This window comes from Parus major, chromosome 2 (genome assembly GCF_001522545.3).
Source record: "Parus major isolate Abel chromosome 2, Parus_major1.1, whole genome shotgun sequence".
Lineage (NCBI taxonomy): Eukaryota > Metazoa > Chordata > Aves > Passeriformes > Paridae > Parus > Parus major.
Window position 1 is genome coordinate 96,134,880 of NC_031769.1, and position 19,202 is coordinate 96,154,081.

A 19,202-nucleotide genomic window follows, 5' to 3' on the forward strand; every position below is an offset into this window, starting at 1 on the left:
TTCTTGTTAGCAGGTATGTTGTATTCATGACCAATAATGCTGTAATGCACTCTTGTATTTTTTGGTTACTGTTGATTGTGTGCATGTTTTTATCATCGGTAGCACTCAGCTCTGCATTTGTTGCATCTGAATGACCAATGCATTACCAAACTTAAGTAGTTAGATGAGAAATAAGATTATTTTTAGTCAAGGAAAACAAATCAGAATTTTTTATTTATTTATTTACTTTTGCCTCTTCCCTACCTATTCTGCACCCTTCCCTTCCCCCCCTGCCCCACTTAATTTAAATTATTATTTAATTCAAGATGTGATCCTGGGAAACTACACTTTTTTTGTATTAAAAATGTCCTGGTCCCAAGGGCTTAGCTGTGAGTGTCCCTTCATGTGGATACACCATTGGATCTGGTTGGGAAAAATTATTTTCCCTCAAATATTAATTCTGTATTTGGTGAAGTACCCATGTAGTTAGAGAAGTTGCATTGTTGGATCTTTCTGTGGGCTTAGCAGGACCAAATTTCACTCTCTAAAATTATGATAATGTACAAGACTTTGTACATCAGTAAAAACAATTTCCAAAACTGCTGAGAATCTGTAGCTCCCATCGTCTTCAATTAGAGTGAAGAACTTTGGAAAATAAAATGTTGTATGCAAATAAATGAAGATGAATGTTGCCACCCATCCTTCTGGCACCAGTGTCATAATTACTCCTATGAAGTGACTGATATGCAGGCAGGATGCCTAAGGGGGAATCAGCCAAGATTTTTGTCAAGCTAATCACAGCACCTGGATTGTCAGCATTTTAAAATGTCACAATTTGTGAATATTTCCTTTTCCATTAAGTTCCTCAAAGATATCTGCAAACTTTTTTATGACTTTGGGAGTACAGACTGAGACATTTGCATGCATCTTTCAAATTATTTAAAGTTTTGGGTAGATATTTATACATTTCTCTTTTTTGCATAAATCATTTTGAGTGCCACTTAAGCTTTCAAACACATGCACATGTTATCAAGTTTTTTATTTTTTCTACTGAATTTTTAATTTATTTTATAAAACAAACCCAAACATTTCAAATGATAACATGTGCAAAACTGTAACTGTCTGTAGACAGTATGTTGTAATGTGCAGAGAGAATATTACAATGCAAAGTCAACTTTTCAAGTAGAGACACTAATATTGTCCTTTAGCATCAGGTATTTATGATACAATCAGGCACAATTTAAAAGAAATGGAACTTGTAGCACAGCTTTTAAAATCAAAGAGTTAGACAAGTTTCCATCTGCAAGCTAGGAAAGTGTTGAACTTGTAAAGGAACTTTTATGGATGTATGTCTCAATTTCAGTCTTGCTGAATTTTGAACAGTCTTGAATGAATTTTGAAAGCGTTTTCTCTGTCTTTCATCATTGTCTCCTCTTTCACCTAATCTTAACCACAGTCAGAGTTGGGAAGCTAATTATATGGGCCTTTTTCTTTGTGCTCCTTTCTCTGTCCTGCAGTTATTGAGCTGGGAGAAGTCGACTTGAACTGTCCTTCCAACTGTCAAATACATAATACCCATTTCTTCGGAACTGACAGACAGATAATAAGGAGAGGGCAAGCCTTCAGCTTTTATGCTCGTTTCCAAAATCGGGAATGGGATGACTCCGTGGACCAGGCTGTTTTCACCGTGGAGACAGGTAGTCACTCCCAAACACTCTGTAGTCTTTCCTAGTCCTTTGCTGGTTAATAATATTTCCCATAGTCTTCAAAAGACTTCTGTCTTAATCTTCATATTCCCATAACCTACTCATGTTCCATGTGAAAAGACTACCTTCCCCTAAATCAGGCAGTTCTTCTAATATGTAAAGTTTTCTCACTCTGCTAGAGAAGTGACAAGTGGAAAAGAAATCCACCCTTGGGAGCTTCGCCTTGCAAATGATGCCTTAAGCAAATTACTCCCCTTTTACATGTGCTCGCTTTAGTAGTCTGATGGAAGTGGTTTTTATTTTCCTGAACAGGCCTCAGACCCTGTGAATCAAATGAGACAAAATGCACCTTCCCAATGGGCAGATGTCTAGATCAAACCTGTTGGAGTGCTTCCTACAAAGTTCATCAGCCAAAATGCATCAGTATCAGCGTGTTTCCTCCCTCCAATGTCTGCATCGGCCGTTATATTCTCAATATGCAAATCACATCTTGTGGTCACACATATCAGCGGTGTCTTGGAGATTTTTATGTCCTTTTTAACCCTTGGTGTGCAGGTAAGAACTCTAGTGATAGTCATATTGTTTTAAGAAAAATAGCTGTTTTAAGATTGTTAATTGTTTTAAGAAAAAGAGTAAAGCTGTTGAACATATTTATTATTTAGCTGCTATGTAAAAGATGTAGTTACAGAAAGAATGAGAATCATTCTTATTTAATTTTGTTATTTTTAATTTTTTTCCTCCAAGTTCAAGACTGTCTCAAGCCATTTTTTTGATTTGTTTTCTTAGTGGTAGTAGGGGTGGAGTGTAATTTTTTCCCACAACTTTTACAGTGTTTTGATAGAAAGACACTAGGATAGAAAGCATTGGGAAGTTTTCTCTGTTCATCAGAAACACATTTTTGCTGTGAGAGTGACTGAGCACAAGCACAGGTGTCCAGAGAGGTTGTGGAGTCTCCATCATAGGAGATATTCAAAAGCCATCTGGATGGGAAACTGGCTGGAGGTTGGACCAGATCACCTCCAGAGGCACCTTTCCAGACTCAACCACTTTGTAATTCTGTGACTACTATGTTATCATCATAAAATAACATAGTACAAATACAAAATAAATTCTGTAGATCTGGCTCTGGTAGCAAGGAATTCTGCAGTCTGTATGACCTCGCCAAAATCATTACATGACAAATATTCACATTGTCTGTGCTGATTTGATCTAAGTCAGATACACAACTCTATGTGCTGAGTGTTTGACTTGTAGAACAGCTTAGTGTGAAGATAAATTGCAAGCTCTTCCATTCATATGTTCTGCAGCAGGGAGAGACTTAATAAAGATATTATCTGGCCTAAGTAGGAATGAATTGTCTGTGAATGCTTGAAGAGCCCATAGCCTTCAACATGCTTAAAAGTATAAATCAGAAATTGGTAGGAAAGGAAAGAGGGACCCAGTGATGCAGAAACACAGAAGTACTATTAAGGTACATTTTGTCTGAATGAAAGCTCTTCATCTTTTCCAGATGACCCTGTGTATTTGGACAGTCAGGCCCATAGAGAAGAATACATTCTGAATGAACATGGAATACTGTATGAAGGAGTTCACAAGCACATAACCTCTCGACCATGGCACTTTGGACAGGTACTTTTTTAACACTTGCTCAAAAATAGGTGTCATCCATATACTCAAAAATGAAGTGTTGTCTGTATTTTTGTATTTTTTCAGAAATGTATGCTCTATTTGTAGTGCAAAGGTTTTTAGGATCAGTACAGACTATGCATACACAAACCAGAATGTCTGAGAATTTCACTGTAGTCCAAATAACCGGAACAAAGTTTTATCTAGTAAAATGAGGGAAATTGCAGAATGTTCTGGGGAAAGATGAAACAAATATTGTGCTTCTGAAGGAAAATTATTCCATTGGTTAAACATAAGTAAAAATGACATGGTTTTGCCTTTGGTTTTCCTTCAGGCAGATAGGCAACACCATGCAGACCACTAGGAGCTGTGCTTGATTTAACAAAAGAAAAAAAAAAGAATAAAAGAAAAAAGGGCAGGAGAGGAGAGAGGGCAGCTCATTTAAGTGAAAAAGACTAGATCATTGATAAGAAAAGTACTTTAGCAACATCAGCATACCATGGTGCCTATGTTAACCTCTTTTTTCCTCAGTTTGAAGATGGGATTCTGGATATCTGCTTGAAGATCTTAGATATGGGTGCAAGTTACCATCACGGCTCTGATCGTGACCACTGTTGGCGTAATGACCCTGTGCATGTCAGCATGGTGGTGAATCACATGGTAAGATCTGTGGGGGTGTGAGACCTCTCAATAGATAAGGTCACACTACATTATACTGTAGAAGGATGAACTGCACATTAATCTAATACAGCAGGGGAGGAGGGAAAATCCTTTCTGTGCTCAGATTCACAGGAAAGTTAAACTTGTAACGCTAATCTCTGCTGATTTTGAGACATGTTTAGAACGTGAACACATGGTTGGCTATTTGAAAAGTTTGTTTTTCTTTTTTCTTTTTAGATAAGCAGCCATACCACTAGCAGTATCATGAAGATTCCAGAAAACAATGATTACCTGAAAGGAACAAAGCCGTTTTCCTGGAATGGAAGCGTCCCTATTCTACAGCAGTGGTACAGTGGCAGATGCAGGCCGGTCAGATATGGGTACTGTGGATCTCTTGCTTCAGTAATGTGCACAGGTATGATATTTCAGTTTGCCCTTACCTTGTTTATAGATAAAAGAAGAGAGAAAACAAGGATCAAAAACCCCTGACCTTAAAAACTACTTTAAGTATTTAACTCGTAAGCATTTTTCTGGAAAAGAATATGCTCCAGATATAGTGTTTATTATCAACCTTTTGCATTCCTATACAGGCTGAAGAGCAAGAAAAAAAGTAGTTCCATCTTCTCTGTGACCTTCATATTATGAAGTTATCAATATTGAAATTTTTATTAAAACACAGAAAGCACAAGTGCAGCATCACTGAATCATAGAATAGCTGAGGTTGGAAGAGACCTTTAAAGGTCATCTAGTACAACCCCATTGTGGAGCCAAAATGTATGCTTTGGGTGATGTTTGAAGGATGAGAAAAAACACTAAGTTATGAACAGGAAGACCTCTAGTAATGTCTCCTCCAAAACACAAAAGCATTAGGCTATATTTTTGTTTTAATGCAAAAGATCAGATAATAGTGCACTAAACTCTACAGACAGAAGATCTAAGTTCCAGCTTCATTTACGTACTGAACCTGCTTCTACATTGAGTGAAGAAAGTTTAAGTCCTGTAGATGAATCTATATGTACCACAATATTTATTAAAAAAAATAAATTATGTTTTATTAATAGAGAATCAGGTTAATGATTTCTGAACTTAAAACATCTGGTTTTTCAAACTGCTTTTCAAGAACTAAAAAGAATTTTGGAGATACTGCATCCCAAATATTGCTTCCTGTCCACTGTGTTTCTATAACTGCAAATTAGAATATAAGATAATTATTTATAAAATAAGTGAAGGATTTGCCTGATTAATTGTGATTTTTAATGATTCATTCATATTTTTTTTCTTACAGTGATGAGGTGTTTGGGAATTCCAAGCCGTGTTGTCACAAGCTTCTGTTTTCCTTGCTCAATTGAGAATCCCCTTGGAATCAATGAGATTTTTGACTCTACTGGTAAAAACCTATGTGGCAAAGACAAGCTATGGTAAGTAAGAAAAATATAAAGCTCTTTTGCCCTTTTAAAAAGTTATTTCATAGGAAAACTGGTATGAATTTAGCAGATCGGTGTTTCTTTGGTGTATGTCTTTCTTTAGTGGGGTTATGGTCTTCAGTTTCCTAATAATGCATTTCAAAACCATGAAATTACTAAAGAGGCAGTCTACTCAATGTAGATTTTCAAAAAAGAAAAAATCAACACCTCTTGTGAGAATCTATGCTTCCTACCTATCCTTCTCAGCTAAAAAGAATAAGGCCATCAAACTTAGGACCTGTAAAAGTAATTATGAAATGCTAGGGAAAATTTATCATTAATTTGGACTTTTATCTTCAGTCATAATCACTTGGTTGATACCTCTGTTGTCCTCCTGATGTTCCTTGTAATGGATTGGTTCATTCTTATAAACCTTTTAATTTTAAACAAAAGAACTGTGGTGTCATGTTATCATCTCAAGGAAACATATTTTGCAATCAGGTCTGTGGGGTTCTGGAACATATTTCCAGTCTGAGTGATATAAAGCAAACAAAACCACTCCTGTCACAAACATCATTAACAGTGTTAAGACATACAAAATCTTCAGTTGATTTAAAGATTATCATGGGCATGGTTTTCCTCAGTTATAGGCATTAAACTTGATAATCCAAGGGACATCTTTAATCATATATTCCTTCATTCTACAGGCGATACCACTGCTGGAATGAGTCTTGGATGGCTCGCAGAGACATTAATCAGTGCTGTGGTGACTGGCAGTGTCTGGATCCAACACCTCTGGAAACAGGCAGAGGTAACTTTACTATAGTTGGAATCACTTTCCTCAGATTATGTTGCTGAGATTCCCTACTACTCAGGTTATGATGTGTCATAACATTTTTGTTCTCCGGTTTAGGTTCAGCTTGCAGCGGTCCTACATGGGTTCGAAGCATCAGGGAAGGGGAACTGGACTTGGATTATGATGGTCATCATATGTTTTCTCGAGTAAATTCAAACTACGTTGGCTGGCTTTCCCAAAACAATGCCAAAAGAACAAAATTTTTCTGTGACACATGGCCATGTGGACAACGTCTAATCACCAAGAGTGTTGGCAGTGAGCAATTTGAAGACATCACTGGAGCTTACAAGTATGAACTAGGTAAGTTGAAAACATATTAAATGGGTTAGAGGAAGTATCAAAGTAATCTCTCCTGTGTTTAAATGTGCAAAACAATCTGAAATTGTGTTTTCATTTTTGAGAAAGAGGCAGATGCTTTTCTCTTTAAAGATTTAGATTTTAAAACTTTTAAACATATTTAGACAATTACAACAAAGCACATACTAATTAGGATAGGATAGGATATAGGCTAGGATATAGGCTAGGCTAGGCTAGGATAGGATAGGATAGGGTAGGATAGGATATGATACGATACGACACGATATGATATTTTAGCTGGAAGGGCCGACAATGACCATCTCATCCAACTGCCTCACATGTCAGGACTGACTGAAAGTTGAAACATACTATTAAATACCTCTTCTTAAGGCACTGACACCCATGGCCCATCAACCACCTCTCTAAGAAGCCTGTTCTAGTGTTTGACCAGCCTCACAATAAAGAAATTGTTCCTAATGTCTAGTCTAAACCTTCCCTAGCACAAGTTTGAACCATTCCCATGCTTCCTGTGACTGGACACCAGGAAAAAGAACTCAGCACCTCCGCTTCCACTTCCTTTTCTCAGGAAGCTGGGAAGAACAATGAAGTCATTGCTCAGCCTCCTTTTCTCCAAACTAGACAAAGCCAAAACTCTTAGCTGCTCCTTACAGGACATGCATTCCAGCCCTTTAAATAACAGTGTTTGTACGTATATGTTTTGATCTCACCTTTAAAGTCATTTAAAATATTGGCAGACTCAAGAAAATCTGAAAAAAACCCCACAAATTATTCTAAACCTAGGACTAACACCTTATGTGTTGCTTCTTGTAGTAGGTTTGTCAGAAAATATGCCTACTTACTAAATTCATGTATTTTTAGCATATTCTGCTGTTCTTTGGGCCATGGATTACTGATTTTCATATTCCAGTAGATGGGAGGAGTTCAACCACCAAAATTGCATTAGGGAATGGACAGTAGATCACAGCTGATTGTACATTTGCAAGCTCTGTGGGTTTTTTTAGTTTATTTTTGGTTGCTCAGTTGGAAAACGATAGTTTCTTTGTTTTAATGGTATATTTTGTCTTTTGAATGGTAGCATCTAATATTCACCCTTATCCTTTTAAAGAATTATATTTTGAGTTTTGTACTAACTATACATTTTAAGATTTACATGACCATTTTTATATTTAACTACTTAAAAGTAAAATAAGGTTTTAAATTTTTTTTCCCCTGAGGTGTTTATTTTCTTCTGTGCATTCAGTCTGCTGTATCTCGTATTTCATTATCTGGTGCATTTGTTCTACAACAACCTGCTACTTTGGGTTCCAGGAAGAAGAAGCAATAAATTTAATTATCTTTATTATTTGGGTAGAATAATAATAGTGTTCTTGTGCCTCCAGCAGATTCATTATCATATATCTTCTTCATCAGGTTCTGTGAAAAACAAAGAAGCCTATTACCGAGCTTACAGAAGAATTCACCCAGGGTATTGCAATGCTTCAAACTGTCATATTGACAGAGAGTTATCATCTCTGAAAAACCCATTTCTGAGCGACTCAGGAGTTAACATGAGGTTAAAGATGGCTAACTGCCCAATGTATGGTGAAGATGTCCAACTGAACTGGCTGCTCGAAAATTTGCGTAATGAGACCAAAACCCTGAAGTTTAATTTGTGCGCACAAATTATAACCTACAGCGGTTGTCCAATGGATCAATTTTGGAAAGACTGTGTGAATGTCACATTGGGTCCAAGGGAAGGTAAGAGGGTCAAATTCTATAATACCCTGTTCTTTTTAGGAGATAGTTAGTTTTCAGGATTTGTGGAGACTTCCTAACAGTGGTGGGAAGTGAATGTGTACAGTGTTAAGTATCGACAGCTGAATTCCCTTTAGGGTGATCTCTCAAAAATCAACACAATGTCAATACTACATGTATGGTGGCAGGTAAATTGTAGTCTTTCCTTAATTTCTCAAGGTTTAGAGATTCTTATGATAGTTTAAAAAATTGTTTCATTAAAATTTAAGTTCTGGACCCTATACTCAATACAAACATAATGCTGCAAATCTGCAATTCTCTATCAGAACAACAATGCTTTCTTTGACCCAAAGATATCAGCCAGTGTAAAACACTTGCTTAGACCACCTAGACATACCATATGCTGGGAAGTGCAGATGTGTAGCAGAATATAAAAACCTGTTTCCATGGTTAATGTCTTTTTCTGGAAGAAACAGGATCCCTTTAATTAAACTACATAAGACAAAATTTCATACTGATATTAAAATTCTATTTTATGAGGCTTTAATTTGCCTATATTTTAATTATTGCTTTAAGATTTCCACTGGAAGGAACAATTTCCAAATTTTGCTTAATAATTATCATCATCATCACCACCACCCACTAATCTTGCAAATTCACTGATAGATGAATTGAAAACTGTGAAACTGATTGCTGAAGATAGCAATGAATCACCCTAAGTCAGGAAAACTTCTGTCTATTTTCAAAGATGCCATGATAACTTAATATTTAATTAAGCCATTGTAAGAGTGAGTTAAACTTTATGAGGAAGGAAAGTAAGAGTATTAATAAAAAAATTCAGAAAAATAAAGAAATAAATTTGTTTTGCAGTGAAAAAAATTCCGCTGTGTATATCATATAATCAATATGGACCTTATCTCTGTGATCACAACATTATGAAAGTAGTTGCTGTCTCAGACCCAGAGTGTGGAGAAGTTCTGATGGTGAGCAGGGATATTGTGGTAAACAGACCACCTGTTATTGTTAAGGTAAGAAACTTTATGGAATTTGGTATCTAAGGAACAGACCTGGGGACTCTTATTTGCCACTTCCTAAGTACAACGCCAATAAACTTGAAATACTTTACATTTTTCTTTTATCTTATTGCCTTTTTTTTTTTTTTAATAGCAAGATTGGTGTGACTTTTAAAGTAAAACAGTTTACTTAGTAATGTATTGAGATCATAGAAGCAATGTGTATTACTCTTTCAAAATTTTGTTTCCTTCCATTTATTTACCTCATTGTCAGTTTTGTAAGGATTAAAAAACATAAAATGTGTTTGTTTCTTTTTTAAATAGCTACTGAGCCAACCCAGACTGAAAGTACCATGTACTGCAGAGATCTCCTTCTGTAATCCTCTGCAGGAAGATATGAAGAATTGTGTAATGACATTAGAAGGCTGTGGTTTATTCAAAGAGCCAATGACCATTGAGTAAGTTCATCAGTTCTTGAAATGGGGATAATATTGGGGGTGACTGAGGTGTGCAAGTTCAGGGTAGGTTTTGAGAGAGACAATAGTTCTGATATTTTTGGTGTTTAGCACATGAACAAGACATTTTGCCTCTTATTACTTTGAGATTCCATTAAAAGCCTCACTCTTCTTAAAACTGATGATAATTTAAAGCTGGCAAGGAATGACACTGCTTCATTTTTCTCAAGATTTAATTTAAGTGGGTGCATCAAATATCTGTCTGCACACTTGTCTTTACAAGAAGTACTAGCTGGGTCCCTCGTCTCTTACATTCCTATTGAGTTTATAATAAAATTCCTCTAAATATTCATGAACTGGCACTAACCACATATAGGAACAATTAGTGAACGACAGTGAGAAATAGCAATATGCATACTAAGCTCATAACAAGTTAATCACAGGAAACTGGAAACTTCCAAGATGCTGTAACATTCTAGGAAAAGTAGATGTTCATTAATATGCATTGCTTCTCTTCATGACAAGGAGAACTGACAAAAGTATGACTAGTTTTGAGGGCAAGAAGTTAAGAATTGTTCTCACTGAATAGTAATGAACTGGATTCCACAAAGCTGCCCTGTCAAACTGCTGGAAATGGTAAGCAATAAATACACCTTTTAGGCAGAAGGGTGCCACATTTTTTAAGAATTTGAGTCAGTATCACAAATGATTTTCCAATTCTAATTACAGAACTGGCTATGGGAGTCTTCCAAATCTTTTGGGACAAAATTTTTTAACATACTTTTCACAACAGAGAATATGGGTTTTTTTGGAAGAAGACAAGAATAACAAAGTTGTCATAACAGTTTGTTTCTAAAATATGTCATAACAAATCAAACTTAATTTTGTGCACTCATATTGTAGTGCTTAGGTCTCTGAGTGCTAAGGATTGGGATCCTAATTCTTTTCTTTGTCTTACTCCAGTTTGGGAACGCTGGCATCCAACCAACAGGCACGGACCATCGTGGAGTTCACACCTTACAGGCTTGGCAGTCACCGGCTCCTGGCCAACCTTGGGTGCCACAAGTTTGCCTACTGCAAGGGATGTGCCAAAGCTGAAGTGTGCTGCTCCGCAGGCCAGAATGGTGTCCTGCCCATCAGCCAGAACGGGTCACTCCCAGCGTGTGAGAACGGCTCCGTCCCCATGAACGGCTCCATCCCCATGAATGGCTCTGGGCCTGTCCCTGTGGCAGACCCTGCGTTCAACTCCATGTGCGAATATATCTGTATCCCAGTGTGCAACCCAAACTGCAGCGCAGGGGGGCAGCCTGTGTACGATTTTGTATACCTCCCTGCAGGCCATCCTTTATGCAATTCCATCTGCAACCAAGGCTTCAATCCAAGCATCAATCCTGGTTTTGAGATGGGATGCGATCCTGGCTTCCGTGTTGTATGTGAGACTGTACCTCCTGCTGCGTGTGCCCCAATGCCTCCATCCATGTATGGCTCCATGCCGGCCCCAGCATCCAACCCTGTTTGCACCCCTATGCCTCATGTGGTGTTTGAGACAGGTCCTGCTCCCACACACCCCTCTGGAGGTGGAGGGGGGCCAATGTCCTATTCTGTCTCTGTCCCCGCGAATAATGCGGTGAGTGCGTTGCTGACCCACTTCATGGCTGGCCCCAATCCCAGTGGGGCAGCCCAGGCGGTCCCTATGTCTGCTCCTCCATCCTACTCCATGTGCTCCCCAGTGGTCCACACCATCGGTAATCCCATGCAGCCTCCAACTCCCCTTTCAGTGCCCGGTGCCTCCATCTCACACGTCGTTTGCGGCTCCACACCCTCTCCAACCACCCAGCCTCCGGGCGGCCCAGTGGCCACCGTGTCCACCCAGCCCCTGAGTGCCGCGGTAGCCCACGGCGTGTGCTCCCCGGTGCCTTCCCCAGTGCCCCGCGCCGCTGACCGTAGCAGCACCCCGACAGTGCTGCAGGTGGGCAGCGCCTCTGCATCCCGCCCGCTGTGCTCCCCGGCCCCCCGTCCCGTGGGCCCCCCGGCGTCCCACTCGCTGTGCTCTCCAGCCCCCCGCCCAGTCGGGCCCCCTGCAGCCCACTCCCTGTGCTCGCCCACCTCCGCCTCGCTGGTGGCCGCGGGGGCCCGCCCTGCCAGCTCGCCCGCCGCTCAGCCCTTGGACTCTGCTGCCTGCCTCCCGTGCTCGCCATCCCCGCGCCCCCTGGCAGGAGCCACAGCCCGCTCGCTCTGTGCCCCCACCTCTCGCTCCTTCTCCCAGCTTGTGGGCACCGCCGGGTCTCGCTCGCTGTGCGGCTCTCAGTGGAGCCCTTCCTATGACACCACCACTCGCTTGGGCTCCACGTGGGCTCCCACCTCCCGATCGCTGTGGAGCCCCGAGGGGCGCTCGGGCTACTCCTCGACCCGTGCCACCTACGGCACACTTACACGCCCTCCGTACAGCTCCTTGAACCGCTCCTCATACACCTTGTCCCGCTCTGGCTACAGCACCCTACCCCGCTCCACCTCTCCCTCTGCCTATGCCACGCTGACTCGCTCCGGGTCGTGCCCCTCGGGCAGTACCCTGGCTCTGGCAGGGTCCCGCAGGCCCTGGAGTCCCACAAGGAGCACTCTCACCTATTTCAGACGCAAATATCTGTAATGGAGAGTAACCTGGGAAAACCTAAAGCCGGTGAAATAAAGCCTGCGTGCAGATGCTTTACAAGAGATTAGAAATAGGGTGATGAAGAGCAGCGTGCTGCTCCTGAGCATTTATCTATGGATTTGAGTTGTGCCAGAAAGCAGGCTGCGAGCCAACTGCTGAGGGATGCATTCGATGTAATACTTGTATGTCTTGAGATATGGTACGGTGGAAATGACAAATGAATGTGCTCCCTGCGGAGCCGTCGTGACAATAGCGGCACGGTGCAGGTAAATCAGACTTACTTGCTCAGTCAAGCTGTTTTATAAATGATGTGCCTTCACTCTCTCTTCTCTTGATTTTTTGCAATGCACATTTCTTAGATCTCCCTGGGCTACAGCACTAGTAGCAAATCTCTCTCTCCCTGCATGAAATGTGCTGTCCTTGGGATGCTGCAGAGGTGACAGCAGACGTGCCTTCATGTCTCACCTAGCAGACACTGGGCCCCTGGGCCCCAGCGTTGCTGTGGCTTAGGTCAGGTCTGCGTGCACTCTGCTTCTCTAGTTGTGTAGTACTGAAAACTCTGGAGGTCTCAGAGCAACTGAATCATTACAAATCAGCTGAAGAGTTTACCTGCGTCTTTTTTTTTATCCTTTTGTCTTTTTTTAATAAGAATTTTAGTTTTACTACTCTTTACTACTCTTGACCTAGTGTCAGGAATCCAGAGCTTAGGTTAGAAACTCTGCAAAACTTGATGAATAATTAATACAATATATTGGCTGTCACAACTGACTGTTTTTCATATAGCATATTTCAAAAATTTTCTCACATACCTTGTAAGCACTTAGGTCACTAGGAAAAACTCTAATTCCACATCTGTGCCTTTTTGATTGAGTATAGCTAGGAAAAATCTGTCACTAGACCTGAACTTAGAAAAGGAAGTATGATGTTATCCTTTCTTTCCAACACCCAACCCTCCCAGCTGAAAGGTTTGGAAGGTGAATAGAATGCACTGTGTCTTCTCAGATGACGGTACTGTTCCAGGTGTTTTAGGTGTTGAAATTACACATTGTCATAATGAAACTATCCCTGAATTTTGTATTTGCTCATAAGAATTTTTTGAGGAGTCAGGAGTTACTGACAACACCTCCCATCCCTCCATTATTTTCCTCTAGTAGTCCATTAATTTTAGTAGCAAGTGTTAGTGGGGTTTTGTGGTAAGTTAAGTTTGCTGGTGCTGCAGAATCTTCAGCCATGTAGCAATAGTATTTCAGTAGTATCACTGTAGTTCCTGCCCCTGTGTGATGAGATTGAGTAACCTCCTGAGGATTTTGAAAAGGTGTGGTGTCAGATGGTAGCTATGAACATGCCAGCACTACTGCATAGTAATTCTGAGTATGGTAGAAGAAAGATTTGTCTGGATATTGTAGCTGAGTGATCATAACTCAGTGACTTGGTTTTTTTACGCCGTTTCAATAGTCTGTGTTAGATATGTGCTGAGAATTTCTTTGCCTGACTGACAATAAAAACAGAAATTTAAAAACCACCTGTCATTCTATTATTTTGGTTTCATTTTTTTTTTTGCTGTTTTTCAGTAATACTTCTTAAAAAGTGAGGACTAAATCTCTGCAAGTGAACTGCTTTGAGAAATCTTCCCTCCACTCCATTTCTGTTAAATTTCCTATTCTTTTCCTTAAGGTCTGAATACAGGGCTTCAGAATAAGATCTGAAGTTAGGGAAAATCTATAGATTTCTTACATTACCTGAGATACTCAGTTTGACATTAGAGGAAAAATGAAGCCATCCTCTCTACTCTCAATAAACCTTTCCACTTGTGGCATGAGCTTTTCCTTTGCTCTGTAAAACTCAATCCACAGAAATGCCAAAATGAACAAACTTTTGGATGGCAGAGGAAGTATAGAGGAAGTGATAGAAAAGATACTGGCAGTATTTACTTAAGAAAAAAAAAAAAGGATTTTTTTGGGGGAAGAAGTGTTAATAGTACATGGTAGCTACATAATTCTCAAATAACATTTCAGTTCAAAATTATTCTAATACTGAAGAAATGATACTGAGGTTGCTGTTGTCTGATACAACATGACATTAACAAAAGGTAGCTTGTAGTTTCCTTTCAAAGTCCATTGTACAATCTCTTACTCATTGTTGGGGCAGAGGGAGCGGACAACGTGGACAAACACAGAAGAAGAGCCCCCAAACCAATAATGACAAAAAGCCCACAAAACAACAGAATTTAAATTATCTCCTTCAGTGTTTATGGAAGGAAGGCTTCACTTGTTTTATAAGTTAGCTCCTTTGTCAGGAAACATGGTTCAGATTTCCACAAAATTTCTGGTTTGTTTTGTGGTGGCTTGGTTTGTTTGTGATTTTTCTTTTCCATGACTGGCAAAGTCAGACTAAAATGGCTGTCTCAAATATACTTTCTTGCAGTAAAACCCACAAGAAATTAATTTTTTTTTTGCCTAATGTATTAACTCTATTGAAGATTAACAGTATTCAGTAATGTGGTGTGATACATAAAGAAGCCTATTTTAGAGAATGAAAAGGCAACTCAAGCATGACAGTTATAGTCATCAGAAATTAAATACAGTACTGTCGTATTTATGTGTTCAGGAATAAATTTCTTATTTGAATCTCAGTTCAGGCATGGATTTTATTTAAGTGAGGGAAATATATTCACATTTTTACCTGAGTGATGAAGGTGAAAGAAGGTGTTTTTTCATGCATTGTTACAGTTACCCTTTCTGTGATTTAAAAGTATAAATGGAACTAGTGAAATTTATTTTTGTGTCCAACTGAAATAAGATTGTATTTATTATAGAGATGAGGAAGACTCTAATATGTGGTAATTTTCAGTTCTTATCCCCAGCAGTTCATTAGACCTTTACAAATCATTTTTTAAATGAGAAGTTCCTATGATTTACCTGCAAGTTAATGGTTTCACTTTTAATGTTTTAGGTTTGTGTTTCTTTGGACATTTGCTGACAGCATATCATAAAATGCTTGAGTGAAAGGAGATTTATTTTTATATATTCTATTACCTGCAAAAAAAAATGTTGAAAGGTATAACTCAATGAACAAATTTCCTACCAGGCATTAGTTATAGAGGTAAATTAAATTTTATATATTGTATCAGACAAGAAGATTAAATTAGGGAAACACTGTAGCAATTTTATTTAGTGTTAAAGTAAAACAAAGTATTTTGGAATATATACTTTGAATTGTATAAAAATAAAGCAATTAAATATGCTGATCAGGAAAACATGAAGATATTCAAAATGTAAAAGAAAACAAGGATTTATTTATTTGTTATGCAACAAATCTATGTCATCTATTGTATACTTCCATTATATCTGATTTTTCAAAAATTGATTTCTTTATGCTGCATTTTCAGAAGTGTTTTTATAAGGAAAGGTCTTTATTTGTAGAAGGAAATCCTATTCAAATACTTTACAGGTATCCCTGCTCTTTCTTTCCTTCAATGCCTTAGATGGGTGGAATTTCTTCCACGCCTTTATATGTTCTTCCTTCTTCTTTGTCTTTGAACTGTCAGGTATGTTACATAATGTGCTTTTATGCTTATTTGGATTGAGTAATTTCTCTGAGTAACAACGGAATAAAAGTTTGGTACAAGATACCAATGCAGAGCTGGAAGCAGAAACTGTTCCCAACCCAATGATCAATTACAGCATACGTGAACAGCTGAACCCTCATTACAATTCTGTTACTTGTTTATAGAAATAATTAAGTCTGCTACCACATTCATTTGGATTTTAAATTATGTTTTGTAATATTCTAGCTGGCCACACCAGTCTAACTTTTCAACTAACCATAACTTTTTCTTCTTCTTTCCTGAGAGAAGTTGCTGTTGAAGGTGTTCAGTAGATGGCTTTATTTATTTGAGCAACCTGAACCTTTTTGTATGTTTGCTAGCCATCATATATTGGAATTGCATGGGTATTTTCTCCATAAGACATGTTTAGTGCACACATTCTGTCGTTGCTGCAGGGTTTGGATAAAGAGCATTCACTACTGAGTATGATTTTGTTGGAAAAAACAACAAAAATAAATATCTAGAAAACCAGGAGTTATGTGTAAAGTAGGGAAATTCTTCATGTGTAAATAAATGCCACCAATATACACCATTTCCTTTTAAAAAATATGGTCTGTGTTTCTTTTTTTCTCTGATTCCTCTCTCTGAACATCAAACCTCAAATTTCATTAAAACTATGACTACATGTCAAGTTGGCTTTAGATTAATCAGAAATAAGAAAATGCTGGTCTTTGAGATAAATATTACCAGGAATCCTTGCTGTTCCAATCTATTAAAATATACCAGTAAACTTAATCCATCATCCATCATCAGCAGTTTCTGAGTAGAGAACTGAGATATTTGCTATTAACCCTGACCAAGAAATACTCTATAATTCTGACAGAGCCAAATGTAGCATCTTCATCTCTAATTTTTACTTACCACTTAATTTCATTCTGATCCTTTTTTTGCCCTTCATCTCTTTTTCAAACAGGTGGAACAATTAGAATAGCTAGAGACTCCTCAATTGCAAATATCATCCAAATTGCTACAACAGCCTTCATTAGACAATTCAGAGTACCTAATAGGGAATTCTGTCTTCAGAGCACAAGCGTTACAAGAATTGGAGAATACTGAAGTTTTTCTAATGATCTTGTTTCTTTCTTTTAGGTGATCTCAGTCAATTTTATAATAGCATGAGTCATTAGGGGTCCCAACTGTACATTAGCTGAATACTAAAAGTGTACTTCTCTGCCTCACTGACTGAGGCCATTTGCCAAGGACAGTATCGATGCAGAAGGAATGACAAACAGGATTCATTGAGACCTGGTTTATAAAAACTTTGCAGTGAAACTTTGTGTGCTCTTATAAAACTAGATATGAAGTTTATTTGAAGACCATGGGTCAAACAGAAATAAGGTATAGAAAGGTTATTTCATACAAGGCAAAATTTAGACGTTAAATGCCCCAAACAAGTTTTTGTGATGGATACTGCTTAATTCCGTTGATATGCAAACTCTGAAGGAGCCTTGATGCTTCTTTTTAAAGTCTTGAGGTGCCAAGATTTATGTCCCAATATATATCAACTTTTGAGCTAGTGAGATCTGCATTGAACCCAGTGCACATCTCATTAGTCTTAAGCCAATTCAAAGTCCAGAAGCTAGGTATTTCCAGGCCAAATTCCTTTAATCTAATCATCTAAGCCTTGATGTGCTCAGAATGAATGCAACACTCTCATATCTGCAAAGTTTATGAATTGCCCACATCATTTGTATTTTAGCTACACCTTAATGTTCATCTTTAATGACAAATGCGAGTACAATTCCAGGCTAGACCAAAACTCTAGGACGCAGTTAAGTGTATTATCAATATCCCAAAGGATTTGCTTTCCTTATGTTTCTCCCATGATATAATCATTTTTCCCATCTGTAACAGAAGGGTGTTGTCTTTCTGCTCCCCATTACAGAGGAGACAGTAATTTTCTCTCTCTGTCTGGGAAGGGCATTTCTGGAGGCAAAGGATGTATCCAGTTTCAGTAAGCAAAGAGTCAGATAGGAAACTACATCTTGATATGAATTTCCCAGGTACTTGATGCTGGTTGTGCTCTAAAAGAAAGGTTTAACTTTGTTCTTCTGATTCCCACCCAGAGGGATGGATATAACTATTGCTTTGAGTGGTGTCCATAATTCCAGTAACATAAAGTTTCTCCACCTACTCCTCTGCTAAATGATTTTTTCTAGGGTGTCTCTGGAAAACTGAAGGCAAACTACGTGCTAACATTTCCTGGCTCCTTCTCTGGACCACTAACAAACTTTTCATACAGATAACATCATATTCCTCATTTATTTTAGAGGGAAATGAATGTATTAATGAGGGAGAAGACTCCTAAACATTAGTCTTTACAGAGATTATGTAGAAAAGGCATTGTTTACTCAGTAAAAGTTTCTGGTTCAACTTCTTCTGTCTTAAATGCATTCATCTCAGTTGCTTTCTTTCAAAGCTTGGCCTGTGTGCTGCTGTTTAGCAAGTGGCTATCTACAAGGAGATTTATTTTGTAATGATGTAAATTACTTGAGTTGCTTGTAAATGTCATCTTTATCTTCTATATCTTGGTGAATAGAGCTCTAGAAATCCTCTTACAGAGGAAAATATTTGCAAAAAACGTGTGTCAGGTATTGCCTTTGATTTTTATAGTTAGAAATATACTTATCAAAATGTATATATTTCCATCTGCATATGTAATATTAAGTAGAAAAGTGTTAATTGTGTATAAAATTTCCTCACAGCAGCAGTCTGCAGTCTTTCAGTCAGTGCAGTAGAATCTCAGTCATGTACAGGTGCCCCCAGCTCCATGGGACCTGCTGCTGCCATGACTAAAGGAATAGCACACACAGGTATTCTGAATAGAGAGGATCCATATCTGGAGAACAAACAAATTTGAAATTATCTGGGAATATCTGTGCAAAGTCAAGTGGTGGAATTATTAAATAGTTTATATTTGTATTATTTTGGTTATATAAAACAGCTAAGTAGTTTTGACTTATTTTTTCCTTTTTTTTTAATTTCAGTAGAACAACTACTAATACTACAAGTATTAGTAAATGAATGTTAATAGTACTAACAAGAGTAAGGTAAAACAACTTCTGAATGTATGGATGATACTATTCTGCAGCTTCTAAAGGTCATTTTTTATTGACTGTGTTTTCATTAAAAAAGCTTTTTCTACTCAGTTTGGTCTTGTGTTTAAAAATAAGCTACAATAGAGATAAGGCTGCT

The 19,202-nt window shown here is 38.3% G+C and overlaps 1 protein-coding gene across 1 annotated transcript; it reads left to right on the plus strand.

Moving 5' to 3' along the window:
• The first annotated feature begins 226 nt into the window (after window positions 1-226).
• LOC107214495 (protein-glutamine gamma-glutamyltransferase 5-like) lies at window positions 227-16,525 on the plus strand. The gene is made up of 12 exons (XM_033512197.1): window positions 227-1,676; window positions 1,998-2,240; window positions 3,196-3,314; window positions 3,843-3,971; window positions 4,209-4,386; window positions 5,257-5,389; window positions 6,082-6,185; window positions 6,288-6,530; window positions 7,959-8,285; window positions 9,153-9,310; window positions 9,620-9,753; window positions 10,714-16,525. Exons 2-12 carry the CDS (start codon window positions 2,042-2,044, stop codon window positions 12,395-12,397), a joined length of 3,408 nt encoding a protein of 1,135 aa, XP_033368088.1. The 5' UTR covers window positions 227-1,676; window positions 1,998-2,041; the 3' UTR covers window positions 12,398-16,525.
• Window positions 16,526-19,202: the final 2,677 nt, after the last annotated feature.